Genomic DNA, 25,096 nt, shown 5'->3' with positions numbered 1-25,096 from the left:
AGGGACTTGAGTAGAAGCGGAAGTGCTTGATCAAAAATTGACTTGAGTAGAAGTACTAAAGTATTCAACATTTTTTGTACTTAAGTATTGCAAGTAGTTTTTTTTTTAAATTTTGCTACTCAAGTACTGAAAGTAAAAGTACCAGTAGTTTTGAAAAAAAATTGCTACTCAAGTACTAAAAGTAAAAGTACAAGTACTGTGTTATGTAGTTATTAAAGAAAGAAGTCAAAAGTTTGAACATCATATTGTTTTTTATTATTTCAAATGCAGCTTTTATTTATACATACAGTAGCATTTATTTTCGTATGCGCTGATAATACACGTTTTGAGCTTCATGAAACCTGCCATCTACTGTTCTGGCAGTGGTAATTTTTATAATTGTAACGAGTAACTATGCAGCACAAAAAAAAAATATTGGAGTAGAAGTATTGAAATCATCGAAAAAATGTAGTGAAGTAAAAGTGGAAGTAGGAGAAAAAAATTCTACTCCAGGAAAGTACAGATACCGCCTTTCAGTACTTAAGTACAGTAGTGAAGTAGTTCTACTTAGTTACTATACATCTCTGATCATACATGTATAGTAGGTCCAAACAATCTCTAGATGAATATCATGTCAATGCTCCACTTTATACTATGTTATGTGTACTGTGTGTTTTATGTTTGTGCTGTTATTTGTACTCTTTGAAAGCAAAATGAAATTATGCAACTGAGACATCATGTGCAGGAATAATGTTTGCTGGTATTACACAGAATGAGGAGGAGCACAGGAGGGATGTCCCATCTTAGAGTCCTATATGAGATGTGTCCAGCATTACAACCCACATAGTGCAGGATCTCTTCACTGACAGCGCACAATCTTCTCACTATGGTAAGACACCACATTTTACACTTCCACACTGCTAACTACACTTACATGCTTATATTAATTAGAAAGCGTTTGTCATTACACCTTGTGACGTGTATACTATTTTTTATCTTTTTTTGTAGACATCATATACAGACAAAGGAGAAAAGGTATAAAAGGCACAATTATGCTATATGATAAATTAATCAACTATATATTTAGTAATCACAAATTAGAATGAGTAAAGAACAAATTATATATATATATATATATATATATATACACAGGTATATATATATATATATGTATATATATATATATATATATATATATATATATATATATATATACACAATTTCTAGTTTGTGATTAGGTGTTATTTTGTGTATTTTGTTTACTTTAATTTAGAAAAGTGATTAAATATATTTGTTTTTGCATGCTTACCTTTACAACATATTTTGTGTTTGTCTACTTTAATTATTACAATATCTCACTTTTGGTATAGCTACTAAATCATCACTGTTCACCTGTTGCTTATGAAATATTGGGAGGAGAATTTGATTATTTAAAATTATTTGAAATTCGTTACTGATGAAATACAGTTTATTTTATTGGATAAGATTAAATTCTGGCATATTTAAAATATAGAATAAAATAGGGAGGTGATCACCATGATTGGACTCCTTCTATGCTGCTATTTATAGTAACTTCCGAATCAGGAATATAATGCCCCATACACACGTGCAGATTATCTGCAGACTTTTGTCTGCAGACTTACCTTTTCTATGTAGTGCAAGTGCCTGCCGGATTGCATACAAATTGAAAGTGTTTAGGTTTGACCTCATATTATATGGTTTTGGTAAGTCTGCAGACAAAAGTCTGCAGATAATCTGCACGTGTGTACGGGGCATTAGAGTACAGGTAATCTGAAGGGGAATTTATCTCCTGGGTTATTCACAGGGCACCATTGTGGTTGCAACCTTTTTGGTTTCAGATTGCAAATGAATCTCTCAATGTGTTTTATAAAGGCGATCATGCATTGATAGTTTCTTTGTTTATGATGCCAATGATTGAAACAGTTTGACTAATACTACCATTCCCTTCTGTGCCCAGCATGAACATGGACGATTTCTGAGATTTCATTCCATAACACTGTGGGTGAGCAACGCAAAACAGGTAAGCCAGTTCTGTGTTGTAACTGAAGATAAAAGACGTATTTGCAATGCTTGCAGCATAATCTTATTGTCAGCCTGTGATTGGTTAGTGGAGGGGAGGGTCTGATGTCCCTGACAATCTGTTCTCAATTATGGCATTTGCCACATCTGGTTCTTCAGTAAGAACACATTTTGATCACACTCTGGAAGATCCTGGGATGTGTCACATAGGTTTCTTAAGGCCACGATGGCAATGTGAAAATAGTGACTATGGTGTCCTACTTTTCTAGACAATAAATTATATTCTTTTCAAATTATTTTTATTGAAAACATTCAGTAAAAAAGTAAAACTCAACAGGTACATTGACTACAAATAATGTACGTTAGTTGTGTTTTAGAATACAGAAATTCTCTCTCTTTCTCTCCCTCTCTCTCTCTCTCAATTCAATTCAAATAAGCTTTATTGGCAGGACCAAATACGTTTTAGCATTGCCAAAGCAGTTGGCAATGCTCTCTCTCTCCTCCTCTCTCTCTCTCTCGTTTCCATTCTCTCTCTCTCTCTCTCTCTCTCTCTCTCTCTCTCTTTTTAATTCTCTCTCTCTCTCTCCCTCCCTCCCTCCCTCCCTCCCTCCCTCCCTCCCATTCTCTCTCTCTCTTTTCCATTCTCTCTCTCCCATTCTCTCTCTCTCTCCCCCATTCTCTCTCTCCCCCATTCTCTCTCTCTTTTCCATTCTCTCTCTCTCCCATTCTCTCTCTCTATCTCTCCCTCCCTCCCTCCCTCCCATTCTCTCTCTCTCTCTCTCCCATTCTCTCTCCCCCCTTTTCTCTCTCTCTCCCATTCTCTCTCTCTCTCTCTCCCTCCCATTCTCTCTCTCTCTCTCTCTCTCTCTCTCTCTCTCTCATTCTCTCTCTCTCTCTCTCTCTCCCATTCTCTCTCTCTCTCATTCTCTCTCTCTCCCTCCCATTCTCTCTCCCTCTCATTCTCTATCTTTCTCTCATTCTCTCTCTCCCCACTGCTACAGTGCCCCTCACTGATTAGTACTTAGGGCACTGTAGCAGGAAGTGGTCCTCATCCTCCAGGACCCCCTGGTCCCATTGCTGGCACAATCTGCTCTCCCTGGCCTTGTAGGTCTGTCTGTGCAGTAGTAAAGGAGCCAGATGTCGCCATTTTTGATGTGGAGGTTGTTTTTCCTGGTTGCTGAGCCAATATTCTTCCATATTTCCAAGAAAGAATTTTCCTGAAGTGCCTCTTCTAACTGTTGAAGGTTGTTGGAAATGAAGTTTTGCTTTTTCTCTTTAAGGATTTGTTTGTATTCTTTCTGAAGGATGCCATGGGCTATCCTTAGGTTGCTGTTGTCGGGGTCTCTGTGTTTGTTATTGGAGGCTGTACGTAAGGTGTTCCTTAATGCTTTGAATTCTTTGTCAAACAATTTATTGGATTGTTTGTTAAATGTTTTCTAACAGTTGGCTTTTTTCAGCTGGGCTGTTTCTGCTATGGTGTATAGTATTTTATGGAAGTCCTTTGCTGCCTTGTTCACACCTCGTGGGCTTACCTCATAGGTGTTGTTATGAAAGATTTCGAGATGCTTTTTGATGTCAGGTCTGTCAGCTACCTCTCTGTATTTTGTGGCGGACTGTTTGGACCATTTAAATGATGGTGGCAGGTTGCAGAGAGAAGCCTGGTGGAATTTCGGAGATGGTTAATTGGAGATTTAATATATAGCATTATTAGCATGGTTGTGGTCTGACAGGTGTGTTTGTGGGGTGACTGTAAATGCATTGATGAGAGCAGGGTTCATATCTGTGATGGCATAGCCTACCACACTGCTGCCTACGTGGGAGTTTAACGTGTATCTTCCCAGAGAGTCTCCCTTGGTACGGCCATTGAGGATGTAGAGCCCCAGACTGCGGCACAGATTCAGCAATTTTCTTCCATTTTTGTTGATTGTACTTTCATAGCTGTTTCTTTGTATCTGTATCAACTTGTGACCATAATTTGCAGGGCCCAGTATGTGGGTGTTGCCATCAGAACTTGTATAGCCCCTTTCCCTTCTTGTTCTAGCATTGAGGTCTCCAAAAATGAGCACTTGTCCCAGGGATTGGAAGTGGATTATCTCACTTTGTAGGACCTCATAGATATCTGGTCTGAAATATGGGGACTCTGTATGCTGCACACAGGTAGATATTAGACTGAGAGGCAAGGATGGAGCTACTTATTCTTATCCTGATGTGGCTCTCTCCTTTTTTGATTGCATTGATGTTGTTATGTAGCTCCTCCTTATACCAGACTAGTATTCCTCCTGAGCACCGACCCTGTTTGATGTTTTTATCCTTTTGTGCGGGGCCAGAGAATTCCCTATAGCCAATAGGTACTATTGGTTTGTCCTGTGCCTGAGTCCATGTTTCCAGGAGGATTTGTATGTCTGGCTCACGTAGTCTTTGTTTGAAAAATGGATCATTTACTTTGGATACGAAGGCTGAAGCATTCAGACCCTGAATGTTCCAGCTACTAATTACTAAAGATGTCATTTTGTAGTTATATACCTTGCAATGGGTACATTTCCTGGGACAAACTGGATTACGGGTGGTTGTCTCTGTCTTTTGTGCTTTTTGAGCTCAGTCACATTAGTATATTGCATACTGTGCTGAGGAGGGATCTTATCTCCTCCATTTCTCTGCTTTTTAGTCGTTTTGGTGTCCTTCGTGGGGTGGGTGGTTTCCTCCATTCTTGCCATCTTTGTTGCCCTGTTTTTCCCTTTAGTGTGTTTTATTGAGTTAGTGGTGGGGTTTGGGGTCTTGTAATTGTGTCTGTCTGTGAATGTTTTGATGCAGGGTAGTGATAAAAGATATTTTAATTTTTATTTATATTTGTCTGTTTGCTGTTGCTGTTCTAGTAGTAGTCCTACCTTGTGTTACTGTTTGCTTAAATCCTTCAGCCTTTGATGCTTTCTGATGCTGGATTCTTGTCTGCTGGATGGTCTTGGAGCTTTTTGCACTGTTGTCTTTATGGGGTAGTAGACAGGATTTCTCGGATAACTAAATAACTTAAACTAAGATAAATAAATGACACCACAATAATTTAAGGTTGGAAATTGAAGAGGCCGCGGCCGTTTATTATTTATTAAAATTAACCAATAACTTTTCAAATATTAATACAAAACATCATAAAACAACCCAGTCACCACGACCCAGGTTGCCACCAGCAAAATTCAAACTTCAGAATAATTATCCATACGAACTTAAAACATTCAATCACAAGAATAAACGTCCTCCTTTGCAGCATGCAAAGGTGACCCTAAAATAATAAACTGACCGCGACAAATAAGGGAGGGGGGGTGGGGAACCGCTCGACTTCGGCTTCCTGAGGCGAACTGAAGTCCAGTCAGTGAGAGACAGCTTAAGTGAGGCTGAAGGAAGGCTCTGGACCAATCCTGGATGAGGAAAAACAGGCGGGAAAAACAGGATGCAGCAGGTAAAGAGCCTAATCTACCTGGATACAGGGGCAGCTAGTACCATAAACAGCCAATCAGCATCAAGGATGAGCTAACCGGCATAAACTCCCTATTAATATCCCTAATCCTATAATACTTATGCTAAGCTAACTGTACCTGTCACTACCCCATAAATAAAAGGGGTTAATTAACCCCTTTTCTTTTTATTCTCCTGTTTTCCGTTAAATTATTTCTTCTTGTTCATCTCTGTTCTCTCGCCAGGAGACTGACCCCTTGTTTGTTCAGATGTTTGTTGTCATAGAGGTGTTGGGGCATTATAAAATGATGTTGTGACAGGTGAATGGAAGGTATTGACCTGGTTTTGTCTGCCAGCTCTGTGTTGATTTGCTGGGTTCTGTTGTTCGAGATATCTCTCCTTGGAAGAAGGTAGAACAGAACTTACTTCTTTGGACTGTGGAAAATGATGTTGTGCAGTCTCTGTTAGTTGTAATAATTTGTCCATGATAACTTCCTGCTGTTCCTTGTGGGTTTTTTGATGCCTGTGTGTATGATGATATGTTTGGGGTTAGTGAAATATGGGTCGTTGGTGACTTCTATTGCCTGTTCAATTGTTGAACAGTGAATTTTGGAGACTCTTGTTCCTGGGAAGAGCCATTTAGTGTTAAAGCGGAGTTCCACCCTAAAATTATACTTACCTCCATCTTCTTGCTCCGGGTCACCTGAAAAACAAATGGATAATCGCAATTTTTTTTTTTTTACTTACCTGGTTTACAAGAAAATATACTTACCTTACTTCTTCTTCCTCCCCTCGGCGGCCACGGCGATTCGTCACTTCCTGGCTTGCATTGATTCCTGGGAGCTGAACTTCATCGCTCCCAGGAATCAATTCGCCTGCACCGGCCCCGACGTCAGTTCCAGTGCAGGCGCCGTCATACCTTGCCAAACAGATTCTGGGCATGCCCAGAAGCTGTGCAGGGATGACGCTGCGGCACCCGAAGTGACGGCGGGGCCGGTGCAGTGCATCATGGGACCGAAGAAGACAGAAGAGGACACAGAAGAGGATAGCGCTGGTTTCAAGCTGCCCACACCTGAGATGGCAGCGCTGGACAATACATTTTCAAGGTAAGTATTTCTTCTTGCAGGTAAGTGCAACCCGGGACAGATCAGAGGCTAGCCATTGTGGAATGCACTAGCCCTGATTGTCCCGGGGGTATTTTTATTTAAAAAAAATTTCCGAGGGTGGAACTCCGCTTTAAGGTATTTCCCATTTGAGTCTATTATTAAAACTATTTCAGGAGTATATTGCCTGTTCTTGTGGTTTGATGAAGGTTTGTTTGTGGTTTCCGGATTATTAGAATTGTCTTGGCTATTGTTGGGCTTTGTAATGGTCATTTTTGGAAGTTAATGAGTTTCACTAGTCTGTTGTTTGCTGATGGGTACTTTGTCTGTGCAGATCATAGCCTTTGATTCTTTTTCTTGGTTGTTGATCTTTCCCTTGTGATTTTAGTGTCATTATCTCTTCCCTCAGTTGAGTGTTTTCTTGTTGTAGCTGTTGCATTGTAGATAGGATTTATTCTAGTATAGATTTGTGTTGATATTTCAGTGTGTTCAGCTCTTCCCTCAGCTGGTCATTTACATTTTTGTCACTTAATTGTCTTTGAAGCTGTTCTTTGAATTGTATAAAGTCTCTCTTGAGTTGAGATAAGCAATCTCTGAGCACAATGGGTGAGGGGACATCAGGCATGTCTCTGGACAATGTATCTCTTGGTATCTGTTCCTCATGATATTTGATTGAACATTTTAGATCCTTAAAGACCTTGGCCTGATCTTTACTTTGTGGGAAGACTTGTTTAAACTCTTCTAATTTTTCATCTGTGCCTGGTGCCATTGTGATATATGTTCAGGGGGAGTATCGCACAATTATCCTCCTCATCCCTGACCTTGATCTGCCAGCCCTTGCAGACACCTCCTTTTGTAATATTCTTTTAAAATTTACAGAAATCTGTATGCCAGGCTTCAGTATCAGTATGTAATATCAAATTAGTTATCTTTCTGCCGTGTTCACTACTGGAAAAGTCAGCAAACAGGGTCTCTGGATTTTGCTTAAGTTGTTCCTTTTTTATGGCTTTCTTTCTTTGTAGTCTCAGTTTTCCTTGGTTTGTCTTTGCGATTTTGCCCATTACAAGGTATAGGGGCATGAAGTTTCAGAAGCTTATCCTTAGTGCTGTTGCTTATCTCAGTGCAGGAAGTGCTCTCTCTCTCTCTGTCTCTCTTTCTTCTCACTCTTCTCCCCCCCCTCTCTCTCTCTCTCATTCTCCCTCTCTCTCAGAGAGAAATGAGAGAGAGAGAGAGGGGGAGAGAGAGAGAGAGAGAGAGAGAGAGATAAAACAAGAGAGAGAATGAGAGAAAATGAGAGAGAGAGAGAAATGAGAGAGAGCGAGAGAGAGAAAATGAGAATGAGGAAGAGAGAGTCATTGGAGAGCCAAGGAGGCATGCAGAGCTGGAGGGGGCTGGATGAGGGCAGAGATAACAGGAGACTGCAGAGAGCCAGTAGTATTCATCAAGAGAGGAGAATATACTGTATGCGTGTGCGTCTGTGTAAATCCAGGAATTGAACAGGCAGCAGCTTTAGCTGCTCACAGTTAAAATGGCTGCAGCCAGTCTTAGTGGAGGGAGATTTCTGCAGCATATTTGGCAAATACAGAATCACAGTGCATATAAAATAATATGCAAAGTGGTTGGAGGGAAGCTTCAGAATGGCAAATATGTTTTTATTACAAATTATGAGAGCAGACTGCAGTTCCGCTTTAATATACTTTTTGCAATGGTATTAAAGGAGTTCAATTGTCACAGCATGCACTTTCATTTTATAACATCAACATTGTAATAGCAATACAAACAATTGTCACTTTTGACAATCCAATATAAGCTTGCTTAAAGCGGAGTTCCACCCAAAAGTGGAACTTCCGCTTTAGGTAGTTCTAACCCCCTGACATGCCACATTTGGCAGGTCATTTTTTTGGGGGGGGGGAGCGGGTGCCTAGTTTTGACATGTACCCGCTCCCACTTCTGCTCAGAGCGCCGTGGCGCCCTGAGCAGAAGTTCTCCTCTCCCCCTCCCTCCCTGCAATCTTCTGGGACATGTCAGAGGTCCCAGAAGATTGTCGGCCAATCACGACGCGTAGCGCAACTCGCGCATGCGCAGTGCGTACCCAGCTGGGAACTGTCACAGCCGGGTGCCCACACCAGTGATGCCGGCGCCGCAGAGCAGAGAGGGAGAAGAGCTTTAGCTTTTGAAATTTACAAATGCAGAAATTTAGAAATTGGATAAAAGGTTTAGCAGTGGGAAATACCTTTTGAAAGATAAATAATGCATTATATACAACTATATAGATCAGACTAAAATGAGGGACAAATTAGGAGGAATGAGGCACAGAGGGACTTTGTTCCAAATCAGAGACAGTCCCTCGAAATCAGGGACAGTTGGGAGCTATGATGTTGTGAGTTCTGCCTCTCTGTTGGCCTTCTCTTTCCACAACTTCCTGGATTCCCTCCATGCGTTGCAGATTCTCCTCTGCTGTTTACTTTCAATTTCTAAGTACTATATCTCCCATGGTACCTTGCTGCCTACAAGCAGTGAATACTGTACTGACTCCGCCTCCTGAAACTCCTCCTATCAGCACCTCTGTAGTTCAGAACTCTGTGACACATCAGTGCATTCTGTGACATAGGGAATACGTGTCACAGAATCCAAGCAAGTAAATGTGTGAGGAGCTTCACAAGGTAAGTTTACAGACTTTAAAGTGGTAGTACACCACTGGGTGTTTTTATTTTAAATCTGAAAGGCAAAGTCATAATGTGCTAGTATGCTTCACATACTAGCACATTATATAAAGCTTACCTGAAAACGAAGCCTTCCAGCAGCGCGCTGTCACCGCAGAAGGCACACCCATCTTCCCCCCAGTCTTCCTTCCAGGTTCCTTCCAGGTTTGCGGACTCCGTCTTTGAGAGTGGCTGGAGTCGCAATGATGTCACTCCAATGCAGGAACCTGGGTGGCCATTCCTAAGAGCACATGCGTTTATGATGTCACTGATGCATGTACAGTAAATATCTCCTAAATGGTGCATGTTTACAGTACCTATAGGTAAGCCTTATCATAGGCATACCTATAGGTAAAATTCATGCATGGGAGTTTACTCCCACTTTAAGATTGTTCAGAATAATAGGAGTAAGGTGGAAATAATTGAAATTCAATGTGGAAATTAATATATGATTTTACATTTAGACCATAAATACACTTTACCCACTTCATTACAGGGCCTTTCATCCCCTTCCTGCGCAGGCCAATTTTCAGATTTCAGCACTGTCACACTTTGAATGACAATTGCGCGGTCATGCTATACTGTACCCATATTAAATATTTATCATTTCTTTCACACAAATAGAGCTTTCTTTTGGTGGTATTCAATCACCGCTGGGTTTTTTTTATTTCTTACTAAAAAAAAAAAAAAAAAAGACAGGAAAAAAAAAAAAAGTTTTTCTTATTTTCTGTCAGTATATTTTGAATATAAAGTAATTTTTCTCCTTCATGTGCGCTGATGACGCGGCACTGATGGACAGTAATGAGGTGGCACTTATGGGCACTGATGAGGTGTCACTGATGAGGAGGTACTAATATGCCGCACTGATGGGCACTGATAGATGGCACTGATAGGCAGCACCGATGAGCACTGATAGGTGGCGCTGATGGGCACTGAAATGCAGCACTGATAGGCACTGAAAGACGGCACTGATGGGCACTGAGAGGTGGCCCTGATGGGCACTGTTAGGCGGCACTGAAAGGCAGCACTGATGGGCACTAAGAGGTGGCATTGATGGGCACTGATAGGCGGCACTGATGGGCGGCACTGATGGGCAGCACTGATGGGCAATGATGGGCGGCACTGATGGACAATGATGGGCATTGGGCAGCACAGATGAGCAGGCACTGAATGTGGGCACTATGGGCAATTATTGTGGGCACTGTGGGCACTGATTGTGGGCACTGTTTTTTTGATTTACTGTAATCAGGGCACTGATGATCAGTGCCCTGATTACCTGTCCTAGACTCCCCTTTGAGGAGGAGCCGCTGATCCGCTCTCCTCGCCACTCACTCTGACAGCGTGAGGCGAGGAGAGCCGATAAACGGCACTTCCTCATTTACAGGTGACCGGCTGTGATTAGATACAGTCGATCACATGGGTAAAGAGTCATTGGCTCTTTACCAAGATCGGGGTCACGCCGTGTCCTAGGAGCACGGCACGGCCACGATTGCCACACTGCGTGCCCCCGTGGGCACGCGAGAGCGGACATTTTGGGGCGCCATCATATGACGTCCCAGAACGAGAGCTGCCCCACTCCGCCGCCATTTGACAGTGGGCGCACCAGCTTAGCGCATTACCTTTGCAACAATTTTATTAAAAAATAATATTTGTACATCATACTCACAAACGAGATGTATTTTCAGGCTAATTCAATTATTTATATATATGTATATATATATATGTACCGTTAGCTCGCGCACAAAAAAAAACGTATACGATAAGTTGAGCCGCGAATGAAATCGCTGTTCAAACCACACATGTGAGGTATCGCCGTGATCGCCAGAGCATGAGCAATAATAAAAAAAAAAGAGTTACACTCTAACTCTAAACTGGTAACCGTTAAAAAAATTTAAAGCGTCGCCTAATGAGATCTCTATTGACCGTAGTTTGTCGCCATCCCACAGGGGGGCGCAATAAACCGTAACATGTTGGGTATCCATTTACTCGGCGTGACATCATCTTTCACAATATACAAAACAAAATGGGCTAACTTTACTGTTTAGTATTTTTTTAAAGCAGTGAAATGTGATTTTTCAAAATTTTTCCAAAAAAATTGCGTTTTAAAGACCACTGCGCAAATACCGCGTGACAAAAAATATTGCAATGACCGACATTTTATTCTCCAGAGTCTTTGCTAAAAAAATATATATATATATAATGTTTGGGGGTTCTAAGTAGTTTTCTAGGAAAAAATACTGATTTTAACTTGTAAACAAAAAGTGTCTGAAATAGGGCTGGGGCTTAAGTGGTTAATACCATTGTTGCAAAGGTAATGCGCTAGGCTGGTACGCCCTCTGTATTTTTTTATTCTACACTTTAAATATACAGCTGACATTTCTCATAAAGGTATGTGCCACAGTTACTTTACCGCATACATATACATTATTATATCTGCAGGTTTTAATGCTGCTTGGCAGGTCCTCGTCCAGTGTGCTTAATAGCTTTACTTGTGTCTTTACCACAGGCTGCCTCGTTTTATTGCAATAAAATGGGGTTTGAGCCCCTGGCCTATAAGGGCCTAGAGACCGGTAGTAGGGAGTTGGTTTATCACGTTGCCAAACAAGACAAGGTATGTGGCTCAGTGCATTATCCATGCCAGCATTATTCATACTATACTGATCATGTAGGTATAATCATTTCATGAACCTTTATGTTTTTTTTTATAGATCATATTTGTGTTTACTTCACCTCTTACTCCTGGAAATAAAGGTAAATGTGTTATTTTTATTATTACACAGTATTTAGCTTCCATGACACATTTGTCTGTATCCACAAGCAAGATTTCAAAGAAAATAGGGTAACTTGTAGATGCAGTATATAATGTTTATACATGAATATTGGTCATCTGAATTGTGGTTAGGCCTGGGACAAATATTCTCTGATCTTTTTTATTGTTTTTCTTGTTAATATACAAAATAAATCTATACTAGGGTCAATGACAATGGTCTAGAAAAAGGTCAGATTTAGAAAGTAGGTCCAGCCACTGAACTTCTTCCCCCAACAAAAACATGAGCATGAATCATTTTATCTTGGGTTGCATTCCCGCAGGTGTTTAGCCACACTGCGAATCCAAGCAGCAAGAATCTCCTGATTCCTGCAGCTGAGAATGACAGCTGTGTGCAGACATCTGCACCCGCCAAACCTGTACACTGCAGGAAATGATTTGTAGGCTAAACAAAAAACAGTACCTTTCTAATGCTCCAGAAGGTAAGTCCTGTGGCTGGTGACTTTGTATGATGGTGTTGGCCTGGTAGGGATATAAGTCTCCTCATACTCAGCTTAAAACCGATCTGGCTGTGCACAGAATCAGCAGACTGTAAAGCTAAAATAGTATAAGGTTATTATTATTATACAGGTATATATAGCGCCATCAGTTTGCGCAGCGCTTTACAACATAAGATTATATGAATTGGCTTCAGCTCAGTTCTCTGTAAGGGAAATCACCTTTAGACCACAAGCTGATACAAGGAAAGATTTATTTCTTGTATACGAGGAGACAAGTACAGGAGATTGCCAGATATTCACCCACCGGTTCTAGCCGCCTGTGACCCGTGTTATAGGGCACCATACACAATAGCTAGCCTAGTTGGCTTCTTATCTGAGACTTGTCTGCCTTCTTAAGCTAGCTGGCACATTTATATACAGTTAAACATCCTGACTTAACCCTTCCCCCGGGACAATGAGGAATGTCTGTTTTTATTGCCATTTCCTTAAAGGGGAAGAAGCTTCATCTTAAAAACTCTGAAATCTAGCCATTACCATATATAGTATAGGGCATTTAAAACCAGTTAGATTGTATTCAAGCAGAACAAAATGGAGTCACAGTCAGCCTTATACATAAATGATTATAAAGACATTCTTAATTTCTCTAACATTCTCCACCCGAGGAAGACCCCCCGCCCCCCATGGGCAAAATACATTAGAGGGGGCTCTTCTATGGGTTGAGGACCGAGCTGAAGCCAACCTTCATCATCCTTTACTATTTTTAGCTTTACAGTCTGCTGTGCAGCTAGGTGCGAGGAGGGAGCAGGGGCCCGGATGAACCATGATGAGTGTGTCTATAGAGCCCGCAAATCTACCCCCCCCCCCCCCATAGTAGTCTGCTTGCTATGGGGACAGACATAGAAAAAAAGGAGCCCCAAGCGCAAGCAGGGGTCCTCAGATTCAGGGAAGTTCAGGGCCACTCTTTGCAAAACCATTGCAAAGAGCAGGTAAATATAAACCTGTTTATTATTTATTTAAAAAAAAAAGACTTTAAAACTACTATAAATTGAACTAAACGTAGGCATTAACCACTTGCTGACCAGCCGCCATAGTTATACTGCGGCAGGTCAGCTCTGCTACGAACCTGTACGTCGTTTCATGTAGCAGATAGTGGGGGCGCGCGCGTGCCGCCGGAGGAACTCTCTGGTTGGCTAGAGGGGGAGTAAATTAGGGGGTCCGGCGGCGCGATGTCCACCGGGCCCCCGCGATCGCTCCCCACGGAGACAGAACGACGGTCTGCCGATGTACACTCTGTAAACCGCTGTTCTGTCAGTGATGAACACAGGGATCCTCTGTTCCTTTCTATTTGGGAACACAGGTCTCTGTGTTCACCAGTAAATCCCCCACACAGTTAGAAAGCATCCCCTAGGTACACATTTAACCCTTTGATCGCCCCTGGTGTTAACCCCTTCCCTGCCAGTGTCATTAGTACAGTAACAGTGCATAATTTTAGCTCTGATTACCGTAGTAATGTCACTGGTCCCCCCAAAAGTGTCAGGTGTCCGATCTGTCCGCCACAATGTCGCAATCCTACAAAAAATCGTTGATCGCCGCCATTACTAGTAAAAAAATAAGTAAATAAATAAAAATGATGATCTTTCCCCTAGTTTGTAGACGCAATAACTTCTGCGCAAACCAATCAATATACACTTATTGGGATTTTTTTTTACCAAAAATATGTGGCAGAACACATATTGGCCTAAATTGATGAGAAAATTTGATTTTTTTTTATTTTTTTTTATTGGGAATGTTTTAAAGCAGAAAGTAAAAAATATTGTTTTTTTTTTTCCAGAATTGACGCTATTTTTTTGCTTATAGCGCAAAACAGCAGAGGTGATAAAATACAGCCAAAAGAAAGCCCTATTTGTAGGAAAAAAAGGAAATAAATGTTATATGGGTACGGCGTCGCACGACTGCGCAATTGTCAGTTAAAGTAACGTAGTGCCGTATCGCAAAAAAATGGCCTGGTCATTGGAGGTAAAACCTTCCGGTCCTTAAGTGATTAACTGCAGCACCAGCATCATGTTTGTATCTATCAGCATTCTTTTCATTAAGTAATGCATTTCTATAAGTGATATAGGTGTAAATGATCCTATCTACTTATTAACTGGCTTGATTTTTTATTTTTTTTTCCACTTAAACAGAGTTTGGAGAACATTTGCAAAAGCACGGGGACGGTGTGAAAGATGTAGCATTTGAAGTTGAAGACTGTGACTTTCTGGTTCAGGTGACAATAGTGTATATTAGACAGTTTTTTTTTTTTTTGTTGCATTGCACAAAGCTGCAAAAATGATTCTTTAGAAGATACACATACAGGGGCATCTCACATAACTAGAATATCATCAAAAAGTTAATTTACTGTATTTCAGTAATTTAATTCAAAAAGTGAAACTTATATTTTATGTAGATGCGTTACACACAGATTGATATATGTCAAGCATTTCTTTCTTTTAATTTTGATGATTATGGCTTACAGCTAGTGAAAATCCAAAATTCAGTATCTCAGAAAATTAGAATATTACAGAAGACCAATAAAAAAAAAAAAAAAAAAGGATTTTTAATACAGAAATGTTGGCTTACTGAAAAGTGTGTCCATGTACAGTATAGTATGCACTCAATACTTGTTCAGGGCTACTTTTGCATGAATTACTGCATCAATGCGGCTTGGCATGGTGGCGATCAGCCTGTGGCACTGCTGAGGTGTTATGGAAGCCCAGGTTTCCTTAATAGTGGCTTTCAGCTCATCTGCATTGTTGGGTCTGGTGTCTCTCATCTTCCTCTTGACAATACCCCACAGATTCTCTATGGGGTTTAGGTAAGATGAGTTTTCTGGCCAATCAAGCACAGTGATACCATGATCAGTAAACCAGGTATTGGTACTTTTGGTAGTGTGGGCAGGTGCCAAGTCCTGCTGGAAAATGAAATCAGCATCTCCATAAAGCTGGTCAGCAGAGGGAAGCATGAAGTGCTCTAGAATTTCCTGGTAGAGGGCTGCGCTGACTTTGGACTTGATGAAACACAGTGGCCCAACACCAGCAGATGACATGGATCCCCAAATCATCACAGAGTGTGGAAATTTCACACTGGACCTAATGCAACTCTTCCTCCAGACTCTGGGACCTTGATTTCCAAATAAAATGCTACATTTTCCACAGTACCAATGCATGGTATCTCTGTGCTTGATTGGCCAGAACATTTGCCTGACCTAAACCCCATAGAGAATCTGTGGACTATTGTCAAGAGGAAGATGAGAGACATTTCTGTATTAAAAATCCTTTTTTTTTAATTGGCCTTATGTAATACAGTAAAACATTGGATTGCAAGCATAATTCGTTCCGAAAACATGCTTGTAATTCAAAGCCCTCTTATATCAAAGTGAAATTCCCCCATAAGAAATAATGGAAACTCAGATGATTCATTCCACAACCATTTATTCACAAAGGGGGCAGTACAAGAGATTAAGGCTCCATGTACACGGGACGTTGGAAATGGCCGTTTAGGAGCAGTTGGGCGTTTTTTTCAGAAGCCCCTGAACCCATCTACATTTTATCTTATCTGTCCATGTACACCAGGTCGTTTACAGTCATTTGCAGGCAGTTGCGTTCAGGGACTGTTTTAAGAACGCAATTATTTGCGTACGAACATGTGTTTCCCGGTGTTTCAAACGCACAAACGCGTCCGAACGCGTCTGAACGCGATGACCCGCGTTTAGAGTTCGCGTTTTTCCATTTTAAAGGGGAATAATTTTTTTGACCTCTAGGAACGCTTCTAAACGCAAACGCCGCTAAACGCGGGTACAAACGCGACCGAACAGACGTTTCAAACGTCCTAAAAATTCCAGCATTCAAAGGGACTTTTAACAACGTCCCGTGTACATGGAGCCTAAGTCCTTCAGTCCATATAAAAAAGATTATAGCAATGTGATAGGCTGTGAAACCATAAAATGTCCATCCACAAATGGCAGCCTCCACAAGGAGATTAGAAGCAAACTCCAGCAGGAGCTACAGTGTATAAAAGAGAAGAGAGGCGCCTCTAAGTGTAGCAATATGGTTACATTTAATGAAGGTACAACATTTAGCAACTCACATGGTTAATATTTAAAAGGAGCACATCTAAGAATGCAAGAATCCGGGGTAAATCTGTCCACAAAGACCATCCTCCTTAACGCCGGCTCTCACCACTATCAATCTGTAAAATTGCAGGGTGAGTCGGCGCAAATAAGGAACAATCTCAAAGGGAGCTCAAATTGGGCTCCCTAATATCTCTGATACCCTATGGTGGGAATCACCATGTGAAAAATTTGTATATTAGAGTCACATATATAAGGAAAAATAAAAATCCGAATCTTAAAATATATCCGAATCTAAAAAATATTATTCCAAGACCTAAAACATATAAAGTGTCTGTTTTCCAATAGGTCTAAAATGCCAGTTTACAATATAAAACCACCTTCCAATCCTCAGGTAAAAACAGATCAAGAGGATAGTAAGGGAAAATGCCAGATAACAGCAACAAACTGTTAAAATCGCATAATAAAAACAATTGCTAAAAAGCTACTTCAGGATAATCCAATTTCATAATAATCCTAAATCATAAAGCCACAGATATAAGGAGATCAATCAGATGTATAAGAAAAAAGTAGTAAATCCGAATCTAAAAAATACGAATCTTAAAAATAATCAAAGATCTAAAACAAATTTGGTGTCTGTCTTCAAATAGGTCTAAAATGACAGTATGCAATATAAAAGAGATAAAATGGGATATTTGAGGTGAATGCCAGATAACAGCATCAAGCTGTTAAAAATCGCTAAAAAGCTACTTCAAGATAATCCAATTTCATAATAGTCCCGAATATAAATGTAAATTAATGTGATAATGAAACTCTTCTAAGTGAATATAAATAGTGTTCATAAATCAATACATCATGATCATATAAAATGTGCAAAACATATCATAATAAAACAGTCCAAAAAGTGATCGATGAATATCAAAAAAATATATATAACAAAAAATACATGAATGGATGAATAAATAATTCAATAATTAGTTCTTATGCCAAAAAATTCATATGCCAAAAAAATCCTTATGCCTTTTTTTTGTGAAGAAAAATATCGGTGCAATCAAAAATAGTGGAGTGAAGAAAGTGCAGTGATATAAAAGTTCATCAGTGCATATAAAGTGACAAACAGTGCATCTCTAGGGAAACTTGTGACCATCCAATAGTGCAATCCGGAGTGAGCCGTATAGATATAGAAGCAGTGGCCGCTCACCTCACTGCACCTTTTTAGGCGCTTTTAGCTGGTATCCAGCCTCTGATAATGGGTTTCTCCGGTAGCTTCGATTTCCACTTGTTCTCTATAGCTGACGATCCCGAATTGGCTCTGACAGTACCAGTGTATTCCAGAAAAGAGATAATATTGACCAATAGTGAAGTATGTTGATAACTCACTTTTATTAATACAATCAGGGAAACAGGAACACTCACATTTAGATCAGGTAAAACGAGCAGAAACGATAAAAGCACCGCACTCCTGCGGCGTGATTTCTATGGGTATTTCCGGCCATGGCCGTCCAAACCGGAAGTCAACGTCACCCAGTACCTCCCGACGCGTTGCGTCACAGATCACGTGACTTTATCAATCTGTAGTCGTGAACGGGAAGACTACCCTGCAGTAGAGTGATCTGAAAGCGAGGCTTGAAGCGCTCGTTGAGCGCAGCGTGGAAGGGATGACGTCGATGGTGGTGCGGAGGATAGTCTATGTCAGGGGTCTTCAAACTATGGCCCTCCAGTTGTTCAGGAACTACAATTCCCATCATGCCTAGTCATGTCTGTGAATGTCAGAGTTTTACAATGCCTCATGGGATGTGTAGTTCCGCAACAGCTGGAGGGCCGTAGTTTGAGGATCCCTGGTCTATGTGGACATCTTTAACCCGGATGCTTGCATACTTAGATGTGCCTGTTATAATCATCAACCATGCGAGTTGCTAAATGTTGTACCTTCATTAGATGTAACCATATTGCTACACTTAGAGGAGCCTCTCTTCTTTTTTATACTCAGTTGTGACTTGGTGCTACTTGTATATCAAGACATCGCTTGTTTATCAAGTCTAAAATTCATAAAAAAAATTAGCTTGTCTTGCAAAACGCTCTCAGACCAAGTTACTCTCAATCCAAGGTTTTACTGTATTCTAATTTTCTGATGTAGCAGGATTTCCAGGCATTGGGCCAGATGTGGGTCTGCCATGGTTACCGGAAACGCCAGCAGCCCCTTTAAGCTGAATACCCAAGTGTGAGATTTGAGTCAAAGACCATTCTGGCATCTTTGGTTTGTTTTGTTTATTTGATAATGGGGATGGGAGAAGGGAATGAGTGGGATACTCCTCTGGCTCAACTACGTACAACTGGGACACTTTAAAGCGGAGTTCCGGGCACAGAAATGATTTTTCAATAAAAATACCCCCGGGACAGTCAGGGCTAGTACATTCCACAATGGCTAGCCTCTGATCTGTCCCGGTTCGCACTTACCTTTTAGAAGAAATACTTACTTATAAAATTACTTCCACAGCGTTTCCATCTCTCTTGTGGGCAGCTGAAGCCGGCGCGGTCCTCTTCGGCGTCTTCTTCCGCGTCTTCTTCTCCCAGAATGCGCCGCACCGGCCCCTCTCGTCACTTCCGGTGCGGCGCCGCATTCCTCCACAGCTTCTGGGCATGCCCAGAAGCTGTTTAGCAGGGGAATGCGGCGTCGCCCGGAAGTGACGAGCGGGCCGGTGCCGTCGCATTGATTCCTGGGAGCGATAACGTTCAGCTCCCAGGAATCAGTGCAAGCCAGGAAGTGACGGCGGAGCCGAAGCGCTGTGGGAGGAAGTGAAGACTAGGTGAGTATATTTGATCTTCAATTACAAGGTGAGTTTTAAAAAAAAAAACCTAACTATCCAATTCCTTTTCAGGTGAAGGGGAACAAGCGGACGGGCACAAAAAAAAAATATCGATTTTGTGCCCGGAACTCCGCTATAAAGAAAAATGCCTTTCAGTGCTGTCTTGACGCCGGCTGGATGCTGACCAACCCTTGCTGGCGCTTGAAAAACACTGACTTGCTGAACTGTACTTGAACTTGAGTTCTGACGCTCTGGTTAGCTCAAAAGTCCCGAACACTGCTCCCTCCAGTCCTTCCTGACTGAGGTGGCTTCTGTAAACTGTTTCTGCTGCTGCAACTCTCAACACTGTACACTGCACGCTGTACACTGAACACTTCAGGGCCCAATCGCTGGCGCCCCCTCTGTACTTCAGGGTCTTCTCACTAGGCACCCCCTCTACACTTCAGGGTCTTCTCACTAGGCCCCCTCTCTACACTTCAGGGTCCTCTCACTAGGCACCCTCTCTACACTTCAGGGTCTTCTCACTAGGCACCCTCTCTACACTTCAGGGTCCTCTCACTAGGCACCCCCTCTACAATTCAGGGTCCTCTCACTAGGCACCCCCTCTACACTTCAGGGTCCTCTCACTAGGCACCCCCTCTACACTTCAGGGTCTTCTCACTAGGCACCCCCTCTACACTTCAGGGTCTTCTCACTAGGCACCCCCTCTACACTTCAGGTCCTCTCACTAGGCACCCCCTCTACACTTCAGGGTCCTCTCACTAGGCACCCCCTCTACACTTCAGGGTCTTCTCACTAGGCACCCCCTCTACACTTCAGGGTCTTCTCACTAGGCACCCCCTCTACACTTCAGGGTCTTCTCACTAGGCACCCCCTCTACACTTAAAGGTCCTCTCACTAGGCACCCTCTCTACACTTCAGGTCCTCTCACTAGGCACCCTCTCTACACTTCAGGGTCCTCTCACTCGGCACCCCCTCTACACTTCAGGTCCTCTCACTAGGCACCCCCTCTACACTTCAGGTCCTCTCACTAGGCACCCTCTCTACACTTCAGTGTCCTCTCATTTGGCACCCCCTCTAAACTTCAGGGTCCACACACTGGCACCCTCTTTGCTCTTCAGTGTCAACACTGGCACCCCCTTTACACTTGCTCCTGCACCAGCTAGCTAGCTACTGGATCCCTACGACCTTCCCCGGAGTGGTCCCCTCTTCTAGGCAGACCCCCAGGGGGCAGTTTGTAGTACTCACGAACTGGGAATGCTTTCCTGAAACTGGACCCCTCTCAGCTTCGCTGGTCCTCCGCACTGGATGCTCTCTGCAGCTCAGCTCAGCCTTCTGTCCCCTCTCACTAGGCAAGCCGCCTGGGACACCCGATTCCTCTGCAAGGAGGAGAGACAGCCGCACTCTCCCTCCTGGGACTCTGCTTCCCACCAAAGACGCTGCGCCATGTGCTCCCCTCAAACTTATACCCACTCCCAGAATGCTGCGTGGCAGAATCTGCCTTCCTGGGGTAGATAAAGGCCTGAGTGTGCCATTGGCCGGTTTCCTCCACTGCCCAATGATAGTCCTCTCATACAGCACAGTGGGGAGACTCCCCAGTTTCAACAGCCACACCTGGGAACCATGACAACCTGACTCAAAATGTGATAGTGAATATGGGTTATTGCGCTCAGCAGTATACTCACAATAAAGTGCTAATGCATAAATAACATAAACATATGAACCAAATTATTTGCAAGTGAATATTCCAATGAATATAGCAATAATAAAATTAATAAACATAGTCCTTGAAAAGTGCTCGGTGCAAACTTTAAGTTCCAGCAGCAAATACAATTGGACTTGATGTGAAATGCCTTCACCAATCACCATACACCCAGTGCTCGGATAAAATACTTCTTACCAAAAGAAGTTGACCCCTTAGTTATAGGGGGTCATGATCGCAATGTATCTCCACAAGAGCTCCAAAATCTCCTATTACAGTCTTCACATCCAGTGTGTGATAAGCCAGAAGTAAACAGATGACTCCGAGACTCCGGACAACATGTCATAAGAAATAAGGAAACTCCAATAGCGTGATATTGCCATATAAAGAGATTTAATAAAAGTAATGCACTTACTCCATAGTGGTAAATAAACGCCACAGTAGTACAAATCGTTCAGCTTCTCCTGGTGGATGGGACGCCGCTTCCGCGTCTGCGTTCCACCTCACCGGAACTCTACGGTCTCACGTTCCCGATGCACGTTTCGTTAGGCGTGCTAACGTCATCAGGGGATCATGTGACCGTACATTTCCTCACATCTTATATAGAGGTTCACACAGCTCTCAACAGCCAATCACCAGTCGCCGGAGTAGGAACCGCCCATTCTTTAGTAGATTGTTAGGTTCTTCCCTTCAGTAAGGGTGCCTCACGGGGACATATAGAAATAGAATTATAGGAACGACTTTTCACTATGTTTGCAGTTGAATTTAACCCTTGATTGGCTAAAAACATTCAATGCCATACTAGTCGTAATTCCCTATACTCTCAATATCAGTTCCAAATCGTAAATAATGTATTATGGGATGGGTTGCTGTGTGCTGAGATATTTAACCAATAAGCTAATCGATATACCTAAAATTACTCAATTAAATAAATAAATACATTTTATTCCAACATCCTAAAAATAAACCTAAAATTAAAAATAAACCTAAAATTAAAATTACATAAAAATCACATAAATTTATCTAAAATATTTTAAAAGAAGCATAAAAACAGGTTGAAAATGATGGAAAATTGATGTTGTGTATTAAACTTAAAAATTAAAAATTAGAGATAAAGCAATTCAAATCAATATCAATGTTCATTCCCAATGGTTCCAAAGTCTTCATTCTATATATCCATTGGGTCTCATTCATGGAGACTTTTTTAGTCATATTTCCTCCTCTCCAATGGTTATCCACTCTGTCTATGCCACAAAAAGACATAAGCGAGGGATCCTTGTTATGATATAGGCGGAAATGGTTGGAGAGGCTATGTTTGGGAAAGCCTCTCCTCACATTACCCACATGCTCATTAATCCTCACAGACAATTGGCGGGTAGTCCTGCCAATATACTGTAGCCCACAAGGGCTTGATTTGAATTGCTTTATCTCTAATTTTTAATTTTTAAGTTTAATACACAACATCAATTTTCCATCATTTTCAACCTGTTTTTATGCTTCTTTTAAAATATTTTAGATAAATTTATGTGATTTTTATGTAATTTTAATTTTAGGTTTATTTTTAATTTTAGGTTTATTTTTAGGATGTTGGAATTAAATGTATTTATTTATTTAATTGAGTAATTTTAGGTATATCGATTAGCTTATTGGTTAAATATCTCAGCACACAGCAACCCATCCCATAATACATTATTTACGATTTGGAACTGATATTGAGAGTATAGGGAATTACGACTAGTATGGCATTGAATGTTTTTAGCCAATCAAGGGTTAAATTCAACGGCAAACATAGTGAAAAGTCGTTCCTATAATTCTATTTCTATATGTCCCCGTGAGGCACCCTTACTGAAGGGAAGAACCTAACAATCTACTAAAGAATGGGCGGTTCCTACTCCGGCGACTGGTGATTGGCTGTTGAGAGCTGTGTGAACCTCTATATAAGATGTGAGGAAATGTACGGTCACATGATCCCCTGATGACGTTAGCACGCCTAACGAAACGTGAGACCGTAGAGTTCCGGTGAGGTGGAACGCAGACGCGGAAGCGGCGTCCCATCCACCAGGAGAAGCTGAACGATTTGTACTACTGTGGCGTTTATTTACCACTATGGAGTAAGTGCATTACTTTTATTAAATCTCTTTATATGGCAATATCACGCTATTGGAGTTTCCTTATTTCTTATGACATGTTGTCCGGAGTCTCGGAGTCATCTGTTTACTTCTGGCTTATCACACACTGGATGTGAAGACTGTAATAGGAGATTTTGGAGCTCTTGTGGAGATACATTGCGATCATGACCCCCTATAACTAAGGGGTCAACTTCTTTTGGTAAGAAGTATTTTATCCGAGCACTGGGTGTATGGTGATTGGTGAAGGCATTTCACATCAAGTCCAATTGTATTTGCTGCTGGAACTTAAAGTTTGCACCGAGCACTTTTCAAGGACTATGTTTATTAATTTTATTATTGCTATATTCATTGGAATATTCACTTGCAAATAATTTGGTTCATATGTTTATGTTATTTATGCATTAGCACTTTATTGTGAGTATACTGCTGAGCGCAATAACCCATATTCACTATCACATATTTCGTTTTCACGTTTTTATTGCTGCTCGCTAGAGGAAGAAATTCCCTAATTTTTCACATTTATTTATTCATTGTTAAATATCACTCCATTTGCGCAGTTCTTTTTTTTCGGTTACACCGAATTTTGTTTTTCTAACCTGACTCAAAACATGACCCTGCTGATAAGCAGACAAGGCCCACTATACTTTACCTAGCACCTACCTTGTAGGGTGCTACACTGAGATAACGAATTTTGAATAATCATCAAAATTATCTATATAAAATTTATGAGTTTCTCTTTATGAATTGAATTACAGAAATAAATTAACTTTTTGATGATATTCTAATTTTATAAGATGCACCTGTACAAGAGGATACAAAGTTCTAGCATTGTGCGGAAATTGCATAGGATGAAAAAGTGAAATACTTATGTGGGTAGGGAGTGCATGCATTGGAGTGCATTAAAGAAGGTGACATGACAACTCACAGGCGTGCTCCTTAAAGCGGAGTTCCACCCAAAAGTGGAACTTCCGCTTTAGGTAGTTCTAACCCCCTGACGGCATGATTTGGCATGTAATTTTTTTTGGGGGGGGGAGCGGGTACCTAGTTTTGACATGTACCCGCTCCCACTTCCGCCCGGAGCGCCGCGGCGCCCTGAGCGGAAGTTTTCCTCTCCCCCTCCCTCCCTGCAATCTTCTGGGACATGTCAGAGGTCCCAGAAGATTTCCGGCCAATCACAACGCGTAGCACAACTCGCGCATGCGCAGTGCGTACCCGGCTGTGAATCCGCAAACTGTCACAGTCGGGTGCCCACACCAGTGATGCCGGCGCCGCAGAGAAGAGAGGGAGAAGAGTGAGGTTTTGGGTGGCCGCATCGCTGGACCGTGGGACAGGTGAGTGTGTGTTTAGGCTGGAACTCCGCTTTAACTGCTACTAGAATTTATTCCATACATATTTTGTGGGGTGAGTGCTTTACTTTGTGCTAAGCAATTTCTGCAGATAGTGTTCAGTTTTAAAAAGATTATAGATTGTTTGCAAGCCTAAAAACAGAAAAAAAAAAAGAAAAGTATGGGAGGCACTTTTGTGGATTGTCACTGTCACCAGTCTGGAATTTTTTGAATGTCTCATCGTGTGCGATAGGGTTAACTGAATCATCTTCATTTTTAACAGAAAGCCAGAGAAAGGGGAGCGGTAATTGTAAAGGAGCCGTGGGTTGAGGAAGATAAGTACGGAAAAGTGAAATTTGCTATCATTCAGACGGTATTACACATATTTTTGTTTCTGATTTTAAAAATGAACAGTGTAATTTTGCATGTTTTACCAATAAAATAACAAATTATATTGTTTAAGTGACACTAAACTCTGGTTTAAAAA

At 41.5% G+C, this 25,096-nt stretch overlaps 1 protein-coding gene across 1 annotated transcript in view; it reads left to right on the top strand.

The window, feature by feature from the left end:
* Window positions 1-992: 992 nt before the first annotated feature.
* Window positions 993-25,096, top strand: part of HPD (4-hydroxyphenylpyruvate dioxygenase) — a 62,150-nt gene continuing 38,046 nt past the window's right edge. Inside the window, exons 1-6 of the mRNA XM_082271039.1 lie at window positions 993-1,014; window positions 1,958-2,020; window positions 11,778-11,882; window positions 11,980-12,022; window positions 14,722-14,804; window positions 24,893-24,982. Of these exons, the coding sequence (XP_082127165.1) occupies window positions 11,802-11,882; window positions 11,980-12,022; window positions 14,722-14,804; window positions 24,893-24,982 (297 nt within the window). The 5' untranslated portion in view covers window positions 993-1,014; window positions 1,958-2,020; window positions 11,778-11,801. The remainder of the gene's footprint in view (window positions 1,015-1,957; window positions 2,021-11,777; window positions 11,883-11,979; window positions 12,023-14,721; window positions 14,805-24,892; window positions 24,983-25,096) is intronic.

This window comes from Pelophylax lessonae, assembly GCF_965119305.1.
Source record: "Pelophylax lessonae genome assembly, chromosome: 1".
NCBI lineage: Eukaryota > Metazoa > Chordata > Amphibia > Anura > Ranidae > Pelophylax > Pelophylax lessonae.
This window is presented reverse-complemented; position numbering and strand designations above follow the sequence as displayed.